General features: G+C 44.5%; 1 protein-coding gene across 1 annotated transcript in view; it reads left to right on the top strand.

Annotated features, from left to right (window-relative positions):
- Positions 1–21639, top strand: part of epha10 (EPH receptor A10) — a 497371-nt gene that overhangs the window by 432164 nt on the left and 43568 nt on the right. Inside the window, exon 10 of the mRNA XM_033045476.1 lies at positions 20417–20542. Within this exon, the coding sequence (XP_032901367.1) occupies positions 20417–20542 (126 nt within the window). The remainder of the gene's footprint in view (positions 1–20416; positions 20543–21639) is intronic.

A 21639-nucleotide genomic window follows, 5' to 3' on the forward strand; every position in this document is an offset into this window, starting at 1 on the left:
CAACTCGTTTGGTGTGGCAGCTATTAGCCCAAGCTGTTGAGCAAAACTCGGCTGTTGAGTAGACTAGGGCTAAGCTTGTGGTACGGAGGGTGTGTGCATTAGATCCCCAGCTGTTGCCTGCAAGTTTCCTGATGATGTTGACCATTGCCTTCAGTTTATCAGCCACCATCTTCAGGTGTTCACGATAGGTGAGGGTACGATCCGGGGTGACTCTGAGGTACTTGGGGAATTCTTCATTCTTCACCGGCTTACCACAAAAGGACACTCGGAGCTTTGCATTGGCGAGCCGACTTCTGAGGTGAAAGGCAGTGACAGTTGTCTTAGATGGGTTAGGGCGAAGTCACCAGAAGGTGAAGTACTCCTCCATCCCCTTCAAGTATTGGGTTATTAAACAGCATCTGCAGTTCTTTGTTTCTACCAGATGCCTGACCCGCAGAGTTACTCCAGCACTTTATATCTTTTCCTATTACTTTGTAGTTGGTTTAATTCCATCGTGAGCCCTATTCTGGTGTAAAAGATGGTCGAACCATTGATTAGAGAAAAGTCTGGTTGTCTAGAACGTGCTTTCATCAGTGAAGAGCTTCCTGGTGTTTTAGAATTGTGCTGAATCAGCACATTTGGTTAATTTTAAATAGTTCTAGCTCCACAGGGAGTTTAAGTTGACAGATTAATCTTTTCAATTTTAAATACTGTCTCAGACTCTCGAGTACTTTCCAGTATTGTGCACACCAAAGATAAGAGTTAATACTGAAGTATAAGCGGTTTTTGAGTCCACTCAGCATTGCTGGTCCAAGGAATGAACTTCTATTAAAGATCAACAACCAGGGCATAACACCTTCACGGCATAAGGAGAAACAAGAGACTGCAGATAGACACATATAGCTGGAGTAACTCAGCGGGAAAGGCAGCATCTCTGGAGAGAAGGAATGGGTTATGTTTTGGGTTGAGATCCTTAACGTCACCCAATCCTTGTCTCCAGGTTATCATGTTTGACACAAACACAGGTTGTTGAGGGGTCTGTTCCTAAACTGTACTGTTCTATGTTCTTGGATCTAGGAAGCAGAAGGGAAAGACAATAAAGGTTAGTTTCAGCCATTCGTTCATTTCCTAGAATCCAGGAACATTGCAGAAAACTATTTGGTGACCCTCGGACTATCCTTGAACAGACTTCGCTGGCTTTACCTGGCACTAAACATTATTCCCTTATCATGTATCCATACACTATCAATAGCTCGAATGTAATCATGTTTTGTCTTTCAACTGACTGGGTAGCACGCTACAAAAGCTTTCCAATGTACCTCGGTACACGTGACAAACTAAACTGTAATTGTAACTGTATTTGGTTCATCGTACCTATGAGAGCTCTTTGAAATACCTGTCCCATCGGGCTCTTTAAAACACGTGCCCTGTTGCTCCCCCTCACTCCCATTCTACCCCTTCACACCTCTGACTTGATGTAGAATTCCAAATCAGTCTCACAATCTGCCTCCACAATCTTTTCAATCTATTTATCTCAGCCAGTAATGTTTTTACAGGTGATGTTTGCCATAGCTTGGTTGAAGATTATTTTGAAGATCAAACGTACGTGCGATTATTCGAACTATGGTTATTGCTTTTAATTCCTTGAAAATAAATAAAATGATGGAGTAACTCAGCAGGTCTGGCAGCATCTCATAAAAACATGGATATGTGACGTTTCAGGTCGGGAAAGGGCCTCGTAAATGCCACTATCGTGTCTGCCTCCACCCTGCCCCTCCAGGCACCCACCACTCTGTGTGGAAAACCTGCCCTGCATATCTCCTGTAAACTTTACCCCTCCCACCTTCAAACTTGCTCTCTAGTCTTGGCAACCATGCGTGCAAGCCCACCGAGTCCACATCGACCAGCAATCCCTTCACACTAACACTATCCCACATACTTGGGACAATTTTTCACATTTACACCAAGCCAATTAACCTACAAACCTGTACGTCTTTGGAGTGTGGGAGGAAACCGAAGATGTCGGAGAAAACCCACGCGGTCACGGGGAGAATGTACAAACTGCATACAGACAACACCCGTAGTCGGGATCGAACCCGGATCTCTGCCGCTGTAACCACTGTAAGGCAGCAACTCTACCCATGCGCCACCGTGCCGCCACAAAGAAGTGTATGGTCTGCTCGCCTTCAATGGCACGGCCATTCAGTATAAGAGTTTTCAGGATAGATTGGGTGGTTTGGCTTGTTTTCCTTGAAGGAGAAGTACTGGGCTACAGCTGTTGGAGCTGCGGCCTCACGGCACCAGAGGCCTGGATTTGTTCCTGACCTTGTGTGCTGTCTCTGTGGAGTTTGCATACTTTCCCTGCTTCACGAACAATGACGAGAGAGTACAGGAAGGAAATCGAGAACTTTGTGACACGGTGTCAGGACAATAAGCTCTCCCCTTCAATGTCAACGAGATAAAGGATCTAGTTATTGACTCTAGGAAGCATGGTAGACCATATACTTAATGGTAGAGAAGTGGAAATGGTCAGGTTTCTCGGCATTAATATTACCAATGATCAGTTGTGGACCAGCGTTTGGGTCGATACAACAGCTAAAATGCTCAGCAATATCTCTACTAAATCACAAAGTTCTCGATTTCCTTCCTTTACTCTGTCTCGTCATTGTTCGTGAAGCAGTAGTCACAGGGAAAGTATGCAAACTCCACAGGGACAGCACACAAGGTCAGGAACGATCCCAGGTCTCTGGCGCCGTGAGGACGCAGCTGAGTAAATGCTACTCATCTCCAGTGACTCTTACAAACTTCTACAGATGCACCAGTGAAAGCATACTGTCAGATTGTGTTGCAGCTTGGTTTGGGAACAACTCTGCTCAAGACCACGAGAAATTGCAGAGAGTTGTAGATTTACCCCAGCTCATCACACGGACTAGACTTCCCTCCTTTAACTATATCTACTTCACACTGCCTTGGAAAAGCAGCCACCTTAATCAAAGACTTGTCCCACCCCGGTCATTCCTTCTTCTTCACGCTCCCATCCTGCAGAAGGTTCAGAAGCTTTAAAGCCCACACCACCAGACACAGGAACAGCTTCTTCCCCTCTGTTATTAGGCACCTGAATGTTTCCTTCCTTAAACTAGGGGACTGTCCGATTCACCACGACTTCATTGGGGACATTGGACTTTGTTGGGCTGATACACTACAATGCTAAGAACTGTATTCTGCACCTTGTATCTTCTACTTTGACCAATCTATTGTACGCGTTTGTCCAGATTGTATCTATTTATAGCATATCTGATCTGAATGGAGAGCTTGGAATGTTATGGTACATCTGACAATAATACACCTAAATCTAAATCTAAAGCTAAACTACGGGTGCTGGCTGTGTGGAGTTGGTATGTTCTCCCTGTGACGGCGTGGGTTTACCACGGGTGCTCCGGTTTCCTGCCAAATCCCTAAGACATGCGGGTTTGTAGGTTAATTGGCTTTAGTAACAAGCGCAGTGTGTTAGGGAGTGGATGCAAAAGTGGGATAACATATAACTAGTATAGCGGGGTGATGGATGTTTAGCGTGGTCCTGTTTCCACGCTGTATCTCTAAAACAAAGGTGTAGCGAGGAACTAATCTGAAGAAGGATCTCGACCTGAAACGTCACCCGTTCCTTCTATCCAGAGATGCTGCCTGTCCCGCTGAGTTGCAACGGCATTTTGTGTCTATCATCGGTCTAAACTAAAGGTACTGTCCTGGCTTCACTTTTTGCACAAATCCTTCTCACATCCTAACAAGGATATGTAACACCCAGTGACTATTTGCCCTGGTGTTATGGAGGATGCCATCTATGTGTTGTGCCTCCGAGATTCCACATCTCAGCACTATAATACATCGCGCATCAGTCCTGTCACAGCAGTTTGATGAGTAATTAATGAGATGTAATTATAAATAGCTAAAAAATTTGCATCAGTAATGAAACAGCTCTCTATTTAATCATTTTTTTCAAACCAGGCTGACATTTAATACATTTATCCCGTTCCTCTAAATTAGTTTATTTTGTCTGCTGTAATTGGTGATCTTCAAATACACAGCCCCAGGAGATAAGAGTGCTGCTTGCCAAATTAAATCACCACCGCGGATAAAGGAGGTGCTCCGTACCACAAAATCAAACGAGAGGGTGTTGCACTCATACTTTGAGAGCTCCTTGAGAAGTAGAGATAATATATGTGGGATAGCAAGAACTGCAAAAGTTAATACAAAGAAGCAAGAGGAAGTATGAAGGCATTGTAGATAGTTTAGCCATGTTCTTCCTATGGATTGGAAAGCTGGGTGGCAGTGTGAACTGTGAAGAGGATGCTATGAGGATGCAGGGTGACTTGGTTGGGTGAGTGGGCAGATGCATGGCAGATGCAGTTTAATGTAGATAAATGTGAGGTTATCCACTTTGGTGGCAAAAACAGGAAGGCAGGTTATTATCTAAAATGTGTCAAGTTGGGAAAAGGGGAAGTACAACAGTATCTGGGGGTCCTTGTTCATCAGTCACTGAAAGTAAGCATGCAGGTGCAGCAGGCAGTGAAGAAAGCGAATGGCATGTTGACCTTCATAACAAGGGTAGTTGAGTATAGGATCAAAGAGGTCCTTCTGCAGTTGCACAGGGCCCTAGTGAGACCACACCTAGAGTATTGTGTGCAGTTTTGGTATCCACATTTGAGGAAGAACATTCTTGCTATTGAGGGAGTGCAACGTGGGTTCACCAGGTTAATTCCCGGGATGGCGGGACTGTCATATGTTGATAGAATGGAGTGGCTGGGATTGTATACTCTGGAATTTCGGATGAGAGGGGATCTTATTGAAACATATAAGGTTATTCAGGGTTTGGACACGCTAGAGGCAGGAAACATGTTCCCGATGTTGGGGGAGTCCAGAACCAGGGGCCACAGTTTAAGAATAAGGGGTAGGCCATTTAGAACGGAGACAAGGAAACACTTTTTCTCACAGAGACTGGTGAGTCTGTGGAATTCTCTGCCTCAGAAGGCAGTGGAGGCCGGTTCTCTGGATGCTTTCAAGAGAGAGTTAGATAGAGCTCTTAAAGATAGCGGAGTCAGGGGATATGGGGAGAAGGCAGGAACGGGATGGTTGTGGATGATCAGCCATGATCACATTGAATGGCAGTGCTGGCTATTGTCTATTCCTTTAGATTGGAAAACTGCAAATCTAGTATTTTAATATTGGAAGAAAATCTTATGTGAAGCACATGGGGTTGAGAGGGAAAGATAGATCAGGCACAAATGAATGGTGGTTAGACTTGATGAGCGGAATGAACAAATTGCTGGAGTAACTCAGCAGGTCAGGCAGCATCACTGGAGAACATCGATAGGTGACGCTTCGGGTCAAGACCCTTCTTAACACTGAAGAAGGGCCGTGAACAGAATCATCGCTTATACATGTTCTCTAGAGTTTCGGCTCAGGATCCATCTTCAGTCTCAAGAAGAATCCTGACCTGAAACGTCGCCTATCCAAGCTCTCCAGCGATGTTGCCTAACCCGCAGAGTAACTCCTGCACTTTGAGTCTTATTCTTGTGAACCGACGTCTGCAGTTCCTCGTGTCTACATTCTTGATATAGGAAGTGTGGGAAAGAGAAATCAAGAAACTGTAGGCCAATTAGTTAAATGTCTACTGAAATCTATAATTACGGACAGAGTGATTGAGCACATTAAGCATTTTAAACTGCTGAGTGAAAGCTAATGTGAAATTGTAAAGTGTGAGTCATGTGTGCCAAACATAATTGAAATTTTGAAGAGGTAAAAGCAACAAACAGGGAAATATCTATGGATTTAATTTATATGGCCTGTCAAAATGCATTCGATACGGCCCCTCAGAAGAGACCATGAGCTATAATTGAAGTTCATGGAAATGAACGGAAATTATTGACCTGGTTAGTAGATTGGCTTGGATAATGGAAAGGGGATGAGGGGAAATGAGTTCCTGCACAAAGTGAAAGGGATGTCTGGGAATGATCCATCTGGAAATGTGCTGGAACCGAAATTATAAATCATACTTATTAATAACTTCAAAAACACAATCAAAGTTTGTCAGTGATACAAAGATTGGAGCCATGAAATGTAATATAGAAGTATCTATTTATGGATTAAGAGACTGGACAAAGCTGTGCTCCAGTGGAAATCATATAGTTCGACAAAAATGAGATATACAGTATTTGAGGGTTTTTTTAATGAATACAAATTCAGAACAAACATGTCAATTTATGGATTTCAAATGCGTTAGGTCAACTAACATAAACAGTCAGAACTTGGACATCACATTTCTGTTATAACCAGAGGACTTGAGTATAAAAGGGAACACAGATTCATAGAAACATAGAAAATAGGTGCAGGAGTAGGCCATTCGGCCCTTCGAGCCTGCACCGCCATTCAATATGATCATGGCTGATCATCCAACTCAGAATCCTGTACCTGCCTTCTCTCCATACACCCTGATACCTTTAGCCACAAGGGCCACATCTAACTCCCTCTTAAATATAGCCAATGAACTGGCCTCAACTACCTTCTGTGGCAGAGAATTCCAGAGATTCACCACTCTCTGTGTGAAAAATGTTTTTCTCATCTCGGTCCTAAAGGATTTCCCCCTTATCCTTAAACTGTGACCCCTTGTTCTGGACTTCCCAAACATCGGGAACAATCTTCCTGCATCTAGCCTGTCCAACCGCTTAAGAATTTTGTAAGTTTCTATAAGATCCCCCCTCAATCTTCTAAATTCTAGCGAGTACTTAAATTAGAGGAACATTCACCAGAATGTTATCAGTAGTTGTGTTAATAGGTGAGATTACATAAACTAACATTGCACAGAATACAGAAGATTAAGGGATGAATTAATTGCGTTTAGTTTAGAACAAAGTGTGGTGGGTGTATGGAACCTGCTGCCGGAGGAGGTAGTTGAGGCAGGTACTATTGCAACGTTTAAGAAACAATTAGACCGAAACATGGAGAGGACATGTTTGGAGGGATATGAACCAAACACAAGGCTAGTGTAGATGGGACATGTTGGTCAGTATGGGCAAGTTGGGTCGAAGGGCCTGTTTCTATGATTCTATTACTATAATTTTTCAATAATTGAATAGGTCGAGAGAGGAATCTAGAAATCATTAATCAAATTGATGTTCTTAGAATTAGAGGAAAAGTTCAGAAACTATTCTTTACCCAGTGAGTGATATGTATGAAAATCTGTTTAATATAAATTTGGCTGAGAGATATTTCTAAATCCAATTAACAATAATGACATTCTCTGAGTGGTAACTTTCTTGCTAGACAGAATTCTCAGGATGGATATCAGGTTGGTGCATGGAGTTAGGATGCAGATCAGTCAATGAATGGCAAATCACTCTCAATGGATCAGTCTGAAGAAAGATCCCGACCTGAAACATCACCTATCCATGTTTTCCTGAGATGCTGCCTGACCTGCTGAGTTACTCCATCATTTTGATTCTTTTCAAGGAATTAAAAGCAATAACGCATAGTTCGAATAATCACGCGTACTTTTGTTCTTCAAAATAATCTTCAAGCAAGCTATGGCAAACATCACCTGTAAAAACATTACTGGCTGAGGTAAATAGATTGAAAAGATTTACAGAACACAGAACTCAGTCATTCGTCGGCACCCAGTTGGTGATGATCTCAGGTATTTATACCAAGTGATAGATTAGGGGAGCAGATTAAATGTAGATGTAATTCCTAATAGCTCAGGGGACGAGTGTGGAAGTATCAAGTGTTTGGAGGCGTGGCAAGTGTGACAGGAGCCCACCTCCCCCCCCCCCCCCCCCACGGACGCCTCCTGGCAACCTCTTTGGCTGGTCCGGATACCGCTGATGAAAGTCATGGATCAGGGAGGGGTCCAGGATGTCACAGGCAGGAATCCAGCTCCTCTCCTCTGGACCGTAGCCCTCGCAGTCACCCAGGTACTGGATCCCTCTGTCACGCCGCCGGGACTTCAGCAGTTGCTTCACCGTGTAGACCGGACCACCGTCAATGATGCGGGGGTGACGGAGGTAGCAGAGGAGCGGGAGACAGGGAGCTGGAGGACACAGGGTTAACCCAGGATACGTGGAAGGTGGGGTGAATCCACATAGACCGGGGCAGTTTAAGGCGGGCAGCAGAGCGGTTAATGATCTTGAGAATCGAGACTGAGCCAATAAACTGAGGTGCCAACTTACGGGACTCAACGCAGAGGGGGAGATCTTTGGTGGACAGCCATACCCTCTGACCAGGGCGATAGCAAGGGGCAGTAGTCCGGTGACGACTGTCGTCTGTAACTGGAAGCGGTGTGGAGTAGTTACAATCACAGTTTAGTTTACTATCACATGTACCGAGGTACAGTGAAAAGCTTTTGTAGCGTGCTGTCCAGTCAGTTGGAAGACAATACATGATTACATTCAAGCTATTTATGGTGTATAGTTACGTGATAAGGGAATAACGTTTAGTGCCAGGTAAAGCCAGCAAAGTCTGATCAAGGATAGTCCAGGGGTCACCAAATAGTTTTCTGCAATGTTCCTGGATTCTAGGAAATGAATGAATGGCTGAAACAACCTTTATTGTCTTTTCCCTCGGCTTCCAATGGATCCTAGAACATAGAACAGTTACAGTTCAGGAAAAGGCCCCTTAACAACCAGCGTTTGTGTCAAACATGATAACCAAGATTAACTGGTGTCTCGACCCGAAACATCACCCATTCCTTCTCTCCAGAGATGCTGCCTGTCCCGTTGAGTTATTCCAGCTTTTTTGTGTCTACCTTCGATTTAAACCAACATTTGCAGTTCTTTCCTATTAAGTAATCTCCTCTGCCAGCACATGATCCATGTCCCTCCATTACCTGCATATCAATGTGCCGATCTACAAGCCTCTTAAATGCCACTATTGTATCTGCCTCCACCACTAGCAGCACATATCATGCACCTACTACACAGCATGTTAAAATACTTACCCCAAACATCTCCTTTAAACTTTGACCCTCTTATCTTCAAGTTACACCTCCGAGTCTTTGACATTTCTACCCTGGGAAAAAAAAGTTCTGACCTGTCTTGTCCTTTCTTAAGCAACCCACAAAATGTCAGAAAATGAAGGCTATTTCAAAATTGATATTTCGAGAATTACACAAAGTGCTGGAGTAACTCATCGAGTCAGGCAGCATCTGTGGAGGGAATGGACCGAAGATGTTTCCGGTTGAGACCCTTCTTAAGTTCCTCCTATCTTCATTTTGAGCAATATCTTGTTTCATTCACAGTTCAATTACCTCCTCCAATAGTCCTGATAGGGGCATCAGAGAGCCAGATATGGAGAAAATATCAAATATTTGTTCTCAGGCTATCGGTCATGTCACACCTTGGGCATTACATTGGCACATTGGATGGATGAGTTTTTTATGAGGTATTTGTGAATCACTTTAATTAAAACCCATTGAGTTTGACTGTGTTCATTGGCGTTCTCTCCTCTGGGACATTGGAATCACAAAGAACTATTGTGATGCCACAAATCTGCTTCTCCACAATTAATCACATTGATTTAATGAAAATTAGGAAGAGTGAATGATGGTTATTGGTATGCACTGTTTACTGTAGAATACAGGGAACCTCTTGTGAACACACAAGTATATTTTTTGCCTGTAAACTTACTGTTTTCAGCATTGCCTAAAACTAGACAATAGCTTACTTTCTAACCAGGCTGCCTTATTTTTGGATGTGCCTCTATCATATTTTAAGCAGCACGTTACCTTGGAATGAGACATTTTGTTTCATATACAAATCCTGAGCAGCTTGTTTAATGAAAATCACAGTTTCTCCGCGCATTCACTTGGCGGTGATGCAGTGCTGATCTTAATTGATAGGATGGTGGAAGGTTTTTTTTAAGCCAAGCTTTTTTAAGTTCAGTCCATTTTTAAAAGCATCTTAACTAGATGCTGCAAAATGTTGCTAAATTAATAACAGACGATCAACAAAAAAATGGTCATTTGTTTCGGCGTCCGTGCGATCATTGTGATTGGATTTGGTTCCAAATGAAACACCTTCCATTACACCGCTGCCCTTTCCTGAGCTGCGCATTGATTGCACTGTTATCCAAAGATTGATTGCATGAGGTGTGGATGATATGATACGAGCATTGACCTATGCAGCACAGTTAAAGTAGAGAGATGAAAGCAAAGGTATTGCATTGGTTCACCAAAATCAATACCGACGTGCGCTTGGAGGGTTAAGGAACGTTATACCAGACGTTACACCATAATATTTTGATATAACTCAGCAAGCCTTATCATGTATCATGTGGGGTAATGCTACGAAGCTGCCCGTCTGAAAGCTAATGGCAGATTTCCAATCGGCACATAGATCAAATTTAACGCTTAAACTCTATGTGAACCAGAGATCACATCATTTCAAAACGTTTCCCTTCCTCATCCTCCATTACATGCTAGCTGGTGACCTCTGGCACCTATAGAATCCTGTAGAGTCTGAAGAAGGGTTCCGACCCGAAACATCGCCTATCAATGTCCTCCTGACCCACTGAGTTACTGCAATACTTTGTGTCCTATCCTGCAGTGTTTGTCATTGTAGTCTATGGCATGATCACAGTGCTGAAGAATATAAGAAACAAAAACAAACCTTTTGCATACTCCACAATTAAATGTGTTTAGTTTTGCACATACAAGAAGATTATGTAGACCAATGGACACATTGCCCATTTTTTGCAAAGCCTCGATCTATCCGGACTGGTGCAGTTGTGGGCAGAAGAGCCGACAGAATACGCTCTGCCGCTCCTTGCCCTCCCAAAAAAACGGTTTTATTAGCGTCTTTAAAAGTAAGAGAGCCCCACGTGTTTGAATGTAACAGGATCCTTATGACTTCTCTTGGGCCACAATGCAGCGTTTGGACATCGATGGGGAGAGCGGGTATCAGGCAGATTCAGTCCTTCCGTGCCAGAGATGAATTCTGTTTAAGAAGGAACTGCAGATGCTGGAAAATCGAAGGTAGACAAAAGTGCTGGTGAAGCTCAGCGGGTGCAGCAGCATCTACGGAGCGAAGGAAATAGGCAACGTTTCGGTCCAAAACGTTGCCTATTTCCTTCGCTCCATAGATGCTGCTGCACCCGCTGAGTTTCTCCAGCACTTTTGTCTACCAGAGATGAATTCTAAAGGTGGGTGGTACACTGAAACTTAAAGACTGCTTTTTAAGACGTGATGAACAGAGTTGGTCAGGCCTATCAAATACGTTATAGTTCAATGCCTATGCTCATCTCCCTTCATTTTCCCACATAATTATTTTAATTTAAACAACCACAGAACACTGACCAGTGAATCTCATTGTCTGCATTGTAAACAAATGTTCCTTGTGCTTCCTCTTTTCTTTGCTAATTTTCCCCTTTTCCTCCTGCGCTTCTGAAGCTGGGTTTCCTAACTACCACACAGCGGTAGAGTTGCTGCCTTACAGCGCCAGAGACCCGGGTTCGATCCCGACTAGGGGTGCTGTCTGTGCGGAGTTCATTCCTTCACCCCGTGACCACGTGGGTTTTCTGCGGGATCGCCAATTTCCTCCCACACTCCGAAGACGTACAGTTTTGCAGGTTAATTGGCATGGGTAAAATTGTACATTGTCCCTAGTGTGTAGGGTGATGCTAGTGTATCGGGTGATCGCTGGTCGGCGCGGAATCGGTGGGGCGAAGTGCCTGTTTCCACGCTGCATCTCTAAACTAAACTGTTACAGTCACACTTGCCACGCCTCCAGACGCTTGAGACTCTTTCCACACTCCTCCTCCGAGTCTTGATGACATTAAATCCTGGATGGCCCTAAACTTTCAAGGTTTTAATGAAAAGAAGACAGAGGTGATAGTGTTTGGTCCCAATGGCTGCCGTGAACCTCCCCCTGTTGACTTGGGTCCCTTGGCACTGTATGTGAAGCCAACAGTTTTAAACTTGGGTTTTAAGATGGACAGTGATTTTAAATTAGATCATCAAATAGGCGCGATAGTTAAGTCCAGCTTCTTTCATTTAAGGCAGCTGGCAAAGGTGAAGCCCGTTCTTGAGCGGCAGCATTTTGAAACAGTAATCCATGCCTTCATCACGTCTAGGCTGGATTACTGTAACGCACTCTATTTTGGAGTTACTCGATCTTCCCTGGCTCGTCTCCAGTTCGTTCAGAATGCTGCTGCTCGCCTTTTAACTGGAACTCGAAAGAGGGAGCACATAACGCCAATTCTGGCCTCCCTCCACTGGCTCCCGGTGTACTCTCAAGTTCATTTTAAGATTCTTTTATTTGTTTTTAAATCTTTAAATGGTCTCGCCCCGCCTTACCTCTCTGAGCTGCTTCATCCCTACGCTCCTGCCCGGTGCCTCAGGTCAGCTGATCAGCTGCTCCTGGAGGTACCGAGGTCTAAGCGGAAGCTCAGAGGGGATAGAGCCTTCTCTGTTGCTGCTCCGACATTATGGAACACTCTGCCGTTGCACATCAGACAGGCCCCCTCACTGTCCATCTTTAAAACCAGTCTTAAAACCCTTTTCTATTCCTTGGCTTTTGACCCTGCATGAGACTTTGCTCCTGTTTTAGTGTTTTTAATGTTTTTTATTGTTTTTACTCTCTTTTTTAATGTGTTTATTGTCTTGTAATAATGTTTTGTTCATGATTAGTCATGTACAGCACTTTGTTGCAACAGTGGTTGTTTTTAAAGTGCTCTATAAATAAAGTTATTATTATTATTATTAGGGGTACACCTGCATTTAATTTGCTCCCCGAATTTATCACTTGGTATTTATACCTGATATCATCACCAATTGGGTGTCAACTAATCAATAGACAATAGGTGCAGGAGGAGGCCATTCGGCCCTTCGAGCCTGCACCGCCATTCAATATGATCATGGCTGATCATCCCCAATCAGTACCCCGTTCCTGCCTTTTCCCCATATCCCCTGACTCAGCTATTTTTAAGAGCCCTATCTAGCTCTCTCTTGAAAGCATCCAGAAAACCGGCCTCCACCGCCCTCTGAGGCAGAGAATTCCACAGTTCTACATTTAGTCAGTTCGATAGCAGTTCTGAGTTCTGTTGGTTCCAGGTCTATATCTTTCGGTTCCATTCGTGTTTGGATTTCTTCAGTACTTCTCGGCCAGCCCGCATTCGAGTCCTTTCCATTTCTGAGCCTGCTGACAAGTTAGTTGGCCAGTATGGATTCAGCAGGCAATTCTGATCAGCCTGACACTCCCAGCTCAGAACCTGAGGGTTTTCTGACTCGGTGATTCAACTTCAAGGTTCCACTCTTGGCGCCCATGAGGCTTGAATAGACCAACTTGTAGCAACCATCCAGCAGTTGGCAAACATTGTCAGCCAGGTCCTGTCACACCTCACACCGCCGCCAATTCCTCCCGTCTCTGCTGATGCCTCTCCGCCCCTTCCACTTCCAGCCGTATCCAGCCCATTCTGGAACCAGTTCTTCCCACCCCGTAGAGGTATCATGGCGATCCTTCTACCTGCAGGTCATTCCTGTCCCAGTACTACAACTGTCCTGCTTCAGCGCAGAACTCTCCAAAGTAGCCTATGCCATCTCCCTGCTGTCAGGACATGCTTCAGCCTGGGGTACATCTGCCTGGGAGAGACAGCTGGACTTCTGCCAGGACTTTGCCTGTTTTTCGGCAGACCTGAGAAAGATTTTCGACACCCTTTGGTCTGAAGAGAGGCAGCCCAGAGGATGCTGCATCTCCGCCAGGGAGGACACTCTATTGCCGATTACACTATTGATTTTCGAACCACTGCTTTAGAGAGCGGTTGGTGTGATACCGATCTGCTCAATATCTTCATCCATGGCCTCAACGAGAACCTGAAGGATGAGTTGGCCCCTCGGGACCTTCCCTCCGATCTGGACGCGCTGATTGATTTAACCATTCGATTAGATAACTGGCTCCGAGAGCGAAAGCGAGACAAGCTATCAGCGGCTCTCAACCAGTGTCCTTGCCCATCACACCCCTCTCGTCATAGTGAGCCCATTGTCTCACTTCCCTCGGGAAGAAGAAGCCCCACGCATCTCTCCCAGTCCTGATCCAGTGGAGGGGGAGCCAACACAGATTGGCCTCACCAGGCTGAGCCAGGCCGAGCGCCAGAGACGCATACGGGAGAGGCGTTGTCTCTACTGTGGAGGTCCCGGACCAGTAAAAGTCAACGCTCGCCAGCAAGAGAGGGATTATGGGTGAGCAAGGTTTATTTCCCTCCTATTTCCACCAGACTCGCTCTCATTACGGCACGCTTTGGAGACACGCTATTGAAGCTTCATGCTCGGGGGAAATGTCTGATTCCCACCGTTAAAGTCGAAGAGCCCCGCCAAGCCAAGCCAGTGCACTTGATGGAAGAATAATTTGGTTGGCCTCATTCTCTACTCTCCCTCTAGAATTTTGTGTTAATGGAGACCACCAGGAGATAACCACAGTTTATTGGCCCAGTCTCGATTCTCAAGATCATTAACCGCTCTGCAGCCCGCCTTAAACTGCCCCGGTCTATACGGATTCACCCCACCTTCCACGTATCCTGGGTTAACCCTGTGTCCTCCAGCTCCCTGTCCCCAGCTCCTCTGCTACCTCCGTCACCCCGCATCATTGACGGTGGTCCGGTATACACGGTGAAGCAACTGCTGAAGTCCCGGCGGCGTGGCAGAGGGATCCAGTACCTGGTTGACTGCGAGGGCTACGGTCCAGAGGAGAGGAGCTGGATCCCTGCCTGTGACATCCTGGACCCCTCCCTGATCCATGACTTTCATCAGCGGTATCCGGACCAGCCAAAGAGGTCGCGAGGAGGCGTCCGTGGGAGGTGGGCTCTTATCACACTTGTCACGCCTCCAGACACTTGATCAATCAATCAATCAATCAATCAATCAATCAATCAATCAATCAATCAATCAATCAATCAATCAATCAATCAAGTTTTATTCGTCACTTGCACATAAGTGCAGTGAAATGAATTTGCCAGCAGCGGTACAATAAAAAAAACACACAATACACAATAAAAAAAATTTACACAAACACCCACCACAGCATTCATCACTGTGGTGGAAGGCACAACATTTGGCCAGTCCTCCTCCATTTTCCCCCGTGGCCGGAACCTCAACCCTCCGCAGTCGCCGTTGCAGGCGTCCAGATGTACAGACAGGGTAAGTCCAGGTAAGTTCTGAATAAGTCCCGATTCGGTGCCTCCCCACCGGAGGCCGGGGCTTCAAGATGGTGTAGGCCGCAGGCCGGCGGTCGAAGATTTAAAGTCCCTGCCGCGCCACAGCCAGAAGCACCGCAGACTGCAGGGCCGGCGGTCAGAGCTCCTCTCCAGGGATACTTCCACACTCGTCCCCAGAGCTATTAGGAATTACACCTGCATTTAATATGTCACTTGGTATAAATACCTGAGGTCATCACCAATTGGGTGCCGACTAATGACTGAACTTTGAGTATCTTTCAGTTCCATTCGCGTTTGGATTGTTGGCTTTTCTTCGGTACTTCTAGGTGAGCCTCTCCATTTGAGTCCTTTCCATTTCTGAGCCTGCTGACATTAAACTACTCAATCCAGACTTTTTGTAGCTAGTTTGCTGAGCTGAATGTCAGCCATACCCAAGCAGTGACTGGACATAAATTACATCAAGGACACAAATCCGATGATCATTTATGATCTGATGCAAATAAGCATTGACATCTGTAGGTAATGTTTTTAGGTAGGCCGTATTGTATTGTATCAGAATTATTAGACTTGCATTTGTTTTATGTCCACATTTATCACAACATTTTAGTACCAGTGCTATTTATGGCCATTTGGACAATGGTGCAGAGGTCACCCAGTGTTGGAAAGTGCTTTATATTGAATTTGAAAACAAGCTACACCTCACGCATACAACTTGGCAACGTTCTTTGGCAAAATACTAAGTCAATGTGTTGTCTCTCTGTGTCATATGATCTCTTTATTCTAATTGTTGTCATGTGGATCTCTTGATATAAAAGAGTGTTGCCATGTTGATGTCTCATCAGCAGACCGTTACTGAAGTGGGGAGAGACAATCAATTATTGGTGTCCTGTGTGGCAAACGTTACTATTTTTATTCCACATTACCATAGAACATAGAAGAGTACAGCACAGGGACAGGCCCTTCGGCTCACAATGTCAGTGCTGAACATGATGCCAACTAAAACTAATCACCTCTTCCCGCACGTGATCCATATCGCTCCATTCCCTGCATATCCTAATGCTTCTTAAATGCCACTATCATATCTGCCTCCACCACTCTGTGTAAACAAACTTGCCCCGCACATCACCTTTAACATTTGCCCCTCTTATCTTAAAGCTACGGCCTCCTGTGGTTGGCATTTCCACGCTGGGTAAACGGTTCGACCGACTACCTTACCTTTGCCTCTCATAATTTTATATACTTACTTGCTGTTTTTATCACATTTAGTTTACAGATACTGCAAGGAAACAGGCCTATTGGGTCCATGGCGACTATCGGTCACCCATTCACAAGAGTTCTATGATATCCTACATGCTATCTCACTTTCGCATCCGCTCCCTACACATTAGGGACAATTTCACAATTTTACAGGCCAATTAACCCTACAAACCCACACGCTTCTTTGGGACGTGGGAGGAATCCGGAGCACCTGAAGGAAACCCACGGGATTACAGGGAGACCGTGCAAACTCCACACAGACAGCACCTGATGTGAGGTTCGAACCCGGGTCTCTGGCACTACGAGGCAGCAGCTCTGCCAGCTACACCATTGTGCTGCCCTCTTTAATATATTAGATTGAAGTTTTGGTTCAATTGCACTGATTTCAGCATAAATTAGCGACTACAATAACTAATTTAAAAAATATCATGTTATGCACAGATTATGTCCAAAATTGTAGGAAGAACCTGCAGATGCAGGTTTAAATCAAAATACAGATTCTCCAAGACAGATTGAATTTGCTCAATTTCTTTGCTCAAAGCAGAAAATGATAAATACTCAAGACAAGAGCATAAATACTACAGCAAGACAATTGGCATCTGAGATGAGAGAAACAGAGATAATGTTTTGAGGCAATTCCCATTCATTGTAAGTGGGGAAAAATTGGAGGTGAAACTAATTTAAAGATGAAGAGAAGGAGGGGTGGCTTGGAATCATGATACAACATAGACATGGTGGGCCGAAGGGCCTGTTCCTGTGACTTCAGACTTCAGAGATACTGCGTGGAAACAGGCCCACCGAGTCCGCACTGCCCAGCGATCACCCCGTACACCAGCACTATCCTGTGATTTTACTGAAGCCAATTAACCTGCCTCTTTGGAATGTGGGAGGAGACTGGAGCACCCGGTCACAGGGAGACCATACAAATTTCAACACAACAGTCAGGATCGAACCCGGGTCTCTGACGCTGTAAGGCAGCAACTGTGCTGTATTTATTTAAGAAAGAACTGCAGATGCTGGTAAAATCGAAGGTAGACACAAAATGCTGGAGAAACTCAGCGGGTGAGGCAGCATCTAAGGAGATAAGGATTGGCGACGTTTTGTGTCGACTCCTCTATTCTATGTTCCATGTATATATTTAAAATAGTTCCAGTGTTTAAAATCCACAGATTGCTGTTTGATTAGAAATGCTTTCTTTGTGATTAAAAATATTTCCATCATCATCAACCAAACTCCATCTATTTATGGGGAAGGATGTGGAAACAATGATCTGCAGGTGCCAATTTACAAAAAAATGACAAAGTGTTGGAGTCACTCATGAGGTCAGGCAGCATCTCTAGAGAACATGATCTACTAAAATATATGTTTTTGCAGAATAATTGGTTTTAATTATGCTGTAAAATGCAGCCTGCTTCATGAAAAAACTTGTGTTCCTCAAAATAAAACTAGAAATACTCGGCCTGTCAGGCAGCATTTGCAGAGAGAGGAACTACAGGATTGCAGGTCAATGAAGCAGCATGAAAGTTAATCAGCTGAAACATTAACTTTGTTTCTCTCTCTCTATAGAAGCTGCCTGACCTGCTGAGTGTTTCCAAATTCTGCTTTCCTAATTGGAAATCTGAATGAAAAATGTTAAATGATATGCAAGTGAAATGTTAAGTGATATGTAAGTGAGGTTGGGTTGAAATGGGAAAAAGATCATTTAAAAAATCTGAAACAAAGTGCTGGAGGAACTCAATGGGTCAGGCAGCTTCTCAGAACAACATGGGATAGGTGGCATTTCATGTTGGGACCCTTCTTCAGACTGATTTAAATGTGGGAGCTTTCCTGCTGAGTGTAGAAAACATTTTCCCATGGCATTTGGGTGGTGAATCTGTTGCAGATAGCTGTGGAGGCCAAAGCATTGGATATTTTTAAAGCAGAGATCGACAGGTACTTGATTAGTCAGGGTGTCAGGGGTCTCGTGGAGAAGGCAGGAGATTGGGTTTGAGAGGGAAAGATAAATCGGCCATGGTGACTGGACTCGATGGGCCAACGGCCTAATTCTACTCTGAAGACTTATTTAGTTTTACCACTTGTAACTATTAAGTCAATTTGTAATGAATACACCTCTGGGATAAAATTGTTACAGGGAATATTATGAATGCGTCTTTATACAATATCAATAATCTTTTCCGTCGACTTAGTATTTTATGATATCATCAAGTCAGGAAGATCTCCTTGGACGATTTACTGAAACAATTTCAGGCGTTGTGTGTGCTTCATCCCATTTTTGTGTCAACAGTGCGGAGGTGAAATAAATAATCACCCACATTCATTCTTCTCCAAGTGAACAATCCACAAATAAGCATATTAAATATAAATTGGATGAGACGGAGAAGTAATAATCAGGAACATGTATTCTTCAAGTAAAGACATCCTTTGTACATACACAGCAGCTATTTTATTCTCATGATGGAAATACACAGACCAGTTTCCCCACTCTTACCTCCGTCCACACTTCTCGCTGTCTCAGGAAGAGCAGCCAACATGATTAAGGACCTTTTTCACCCCGATTATTCCTTCGGCTCCCCGGTCCCATTAGGCAGGAGGTACACCAGTTTGAAAGCATGTACCACCAGACTCAGGAACAGCTTCTTCCCCTCTGTATTCAGGCTTCTGATCGGTCCTCCAATAAGCTTGGGTATAATCACGATTTTCCCAACCTGCAACATTGTAGTCATTGGATTTTGTCTCTGGAACTGGGCGGCACAGTGGCGCAGTGGTACAGTAGCTGACTTACAGTGCCAGGGACCCGGGTTCGATCCTGACTATGGGCGCTGTCTCTACGGAGTTTGCACGTTGTCCCTGCGAAACCGCGTGGGTCACCTCCAGGTTCTTCGGTTTCCTCCCACATACTAAAGACGTGCGAGTATGTAGGTTAATTGGCTTATGTAAATTCTTCCTAGTATGTTGGATAGAACTAGTGTATAAGTGATCGTTGATCAACGTGGACTTGGTGGGCCGAAGGGCCTGTTTCGATGCTGTATCTCTAAACCGAAAAATATAACTAAAGTCTGTTGTGGTACAATGCTGCGAAACTATGTTCTGCACTCTGGTATCTTTCTCTCTACCCTGCCTCTTGTACTTATATTTGATTTGATTGTGTTCATGTATAGTATCATCTGATTGAATTATATGACTGGCAAACAAAGGCTTTTCACTCTGCCTCGTACACGTGACAATAATGAATCTATAGCGAAACCCACATTAAATTTAGGGGAGATGGGAGTGAGGGAGGGATGGTGGGTGGAAGGCACTCAAGATAACGATTGCAAGGTCACATTCTCATGTCACTATCAGTCTAATGACATGTGCCGACCCGAAACATCAGCTATCCAACTGCTCCAGGAATGCCTTACCCGTTGACTCCAAGTACTCCAGCACTTTCTGCCTTTATTTCCACTATAGTCTTTTTACAGCCAACAAATTACCATTCAACTCGTATGCATGATTGCAAGATATCACAAGCATCGATGGAGAATTCTTCAGGATTGGTAATGGTTGAGGATGTTCATTGTCCACGATGCTTCAAGTAGTGCTTTAGCATCTTCCATGTGTTCTTCTGTGGCATTCAAGTGAAATCCAGATTATAAGATAAAATGTGCAAATGAGGATCCCCCGTGTGGGTAAGATTGTGTTTAGATTGGTACTTAAGGAGGACAAATAGGATTCCCTTATCTCAGCTGAGATCCCTGTGGCAAGCTGCTGCAGTATTTGGATGATGTTGGGTGCTTGTCTTCACTGCATTTTCGAAGATGGACACAAAATGCTGGAGTAACTCAGCGGGACAGGCAGCATCTCTGGAGAGAAGGTCACCCATTCATTTCCTGCAGCAATGCTGCTTGTCCCCCTGAGTTACTCCCGCTTTTTGTCTCTATCTTCGGTGTAAACCAGCATCTGCAGTTTCTTCCTACACATTTACTGCATTATTATCTTTCCATTCCAGTTAAGATCCCAAGTCGAAGAACCTACATTGATCCAGACACCTGTGATGATCCTGTACAAGCAGTGCACCTATTTGCCAAAGAACTGGACCTTTCCTGCATCAAGATTGAGAGAGTCATCGGAGGAGGTATTGGATATTTAATTACATGAAGAGCACAGAGAAATAAAGCAATGAATTGTTGGTTTCAGATCACTCCTGTGTTGGAGAAACACCGGCAATTGTACTGAGCGTATCCTAGCGTAAGGTCACAAGTAGTAAGGTTACATGAAAATGCTAATGTTCCCAGATACCTCAGTTCCCAACCTCAGCAGGAAGTATTTAAGAGTATTGAAATTTACAACTAAATTGCTGCTACATCAATAAAGGTAAGAGAGGAAGATTTAATTGGATTCTCAGTGGCAACTTTGTCGCACCGTGGTGGGTGTATGGAACAAATTGCCATAGCAAATTGAGGCAGGTACAATGGCAACATAGCAGGGTGGCACAGCAGTAGAGTTGCTGCCTTACAGCGCAGAAAACCCGGGTTCGATCCTGACTGCTGGTGCGGTCATCAGGAATTTGTACGCTCTCTCCGTAACCCGTGTGGGTTTTCTCCGGGTGCTCCGGTTTCCTCTCAAAGATGTGCAGATTTGTAGGCAAATTGCCTTGGTATGGATGGTAAATTGTTCCTCGTGTGTGTAGGATAGTGTTAGTGTGCGAAGATAGCTGGTCAGCACGAACTCAGTGGGCCGAAGGGCCTGTTTCCGCACTGTATCTCTAAACAAAACTAAATTTGAAAGACATTTGGACTGTTACATGGAAAGGAATGGTTTAGAGGCATATATGTAAAACATTGGTAAATGGGATTAGATTAGATGGGGCATCTCAGTCGACAGTGGGCCGAAGGGCCTGTTTCCGTGTTATGTGACTAATTCTAATAAATACAGGAAGATCTGAGGATAAATGGCAAAATAATCTGCCGGCCATGAGATCCAATGCAGTCATAGAGAGATATATAGCATGTCCACGCTGACCATTGATCACCCACTCACAGAGGTCTATGTTATCCCACTTTTGCATCAACTCCTTACACATTAAACACAACTAACCTACAAACCCGCATGATGTTGGGAAATGGGGGAGGAAACCAGACTACCCGGAGGAAACCCATACGGTCACAGGATGAACGTGCAAACGAGGTCAGGATCGAACCACGGGTCTCTGGTGCTGTGAAGAAGCGGCCC

The sequence above is a fragment of the Amblyraja radiata genome, chromosome 27, assembly GCF_010909765.2.
Source record: "Amblyraja radiata isolate CabotCenter1 chromosome 27, sAmbRad1.1.pri, whole genome shotgun sequence".
In the NCBI taxonomy this organism is placed as follows: Eukaryota; Metazoa; Chordata; class Chondrichthyes; order Rajiformes; family Rajidae; genus Amblyraja; species Amblyraja radiata.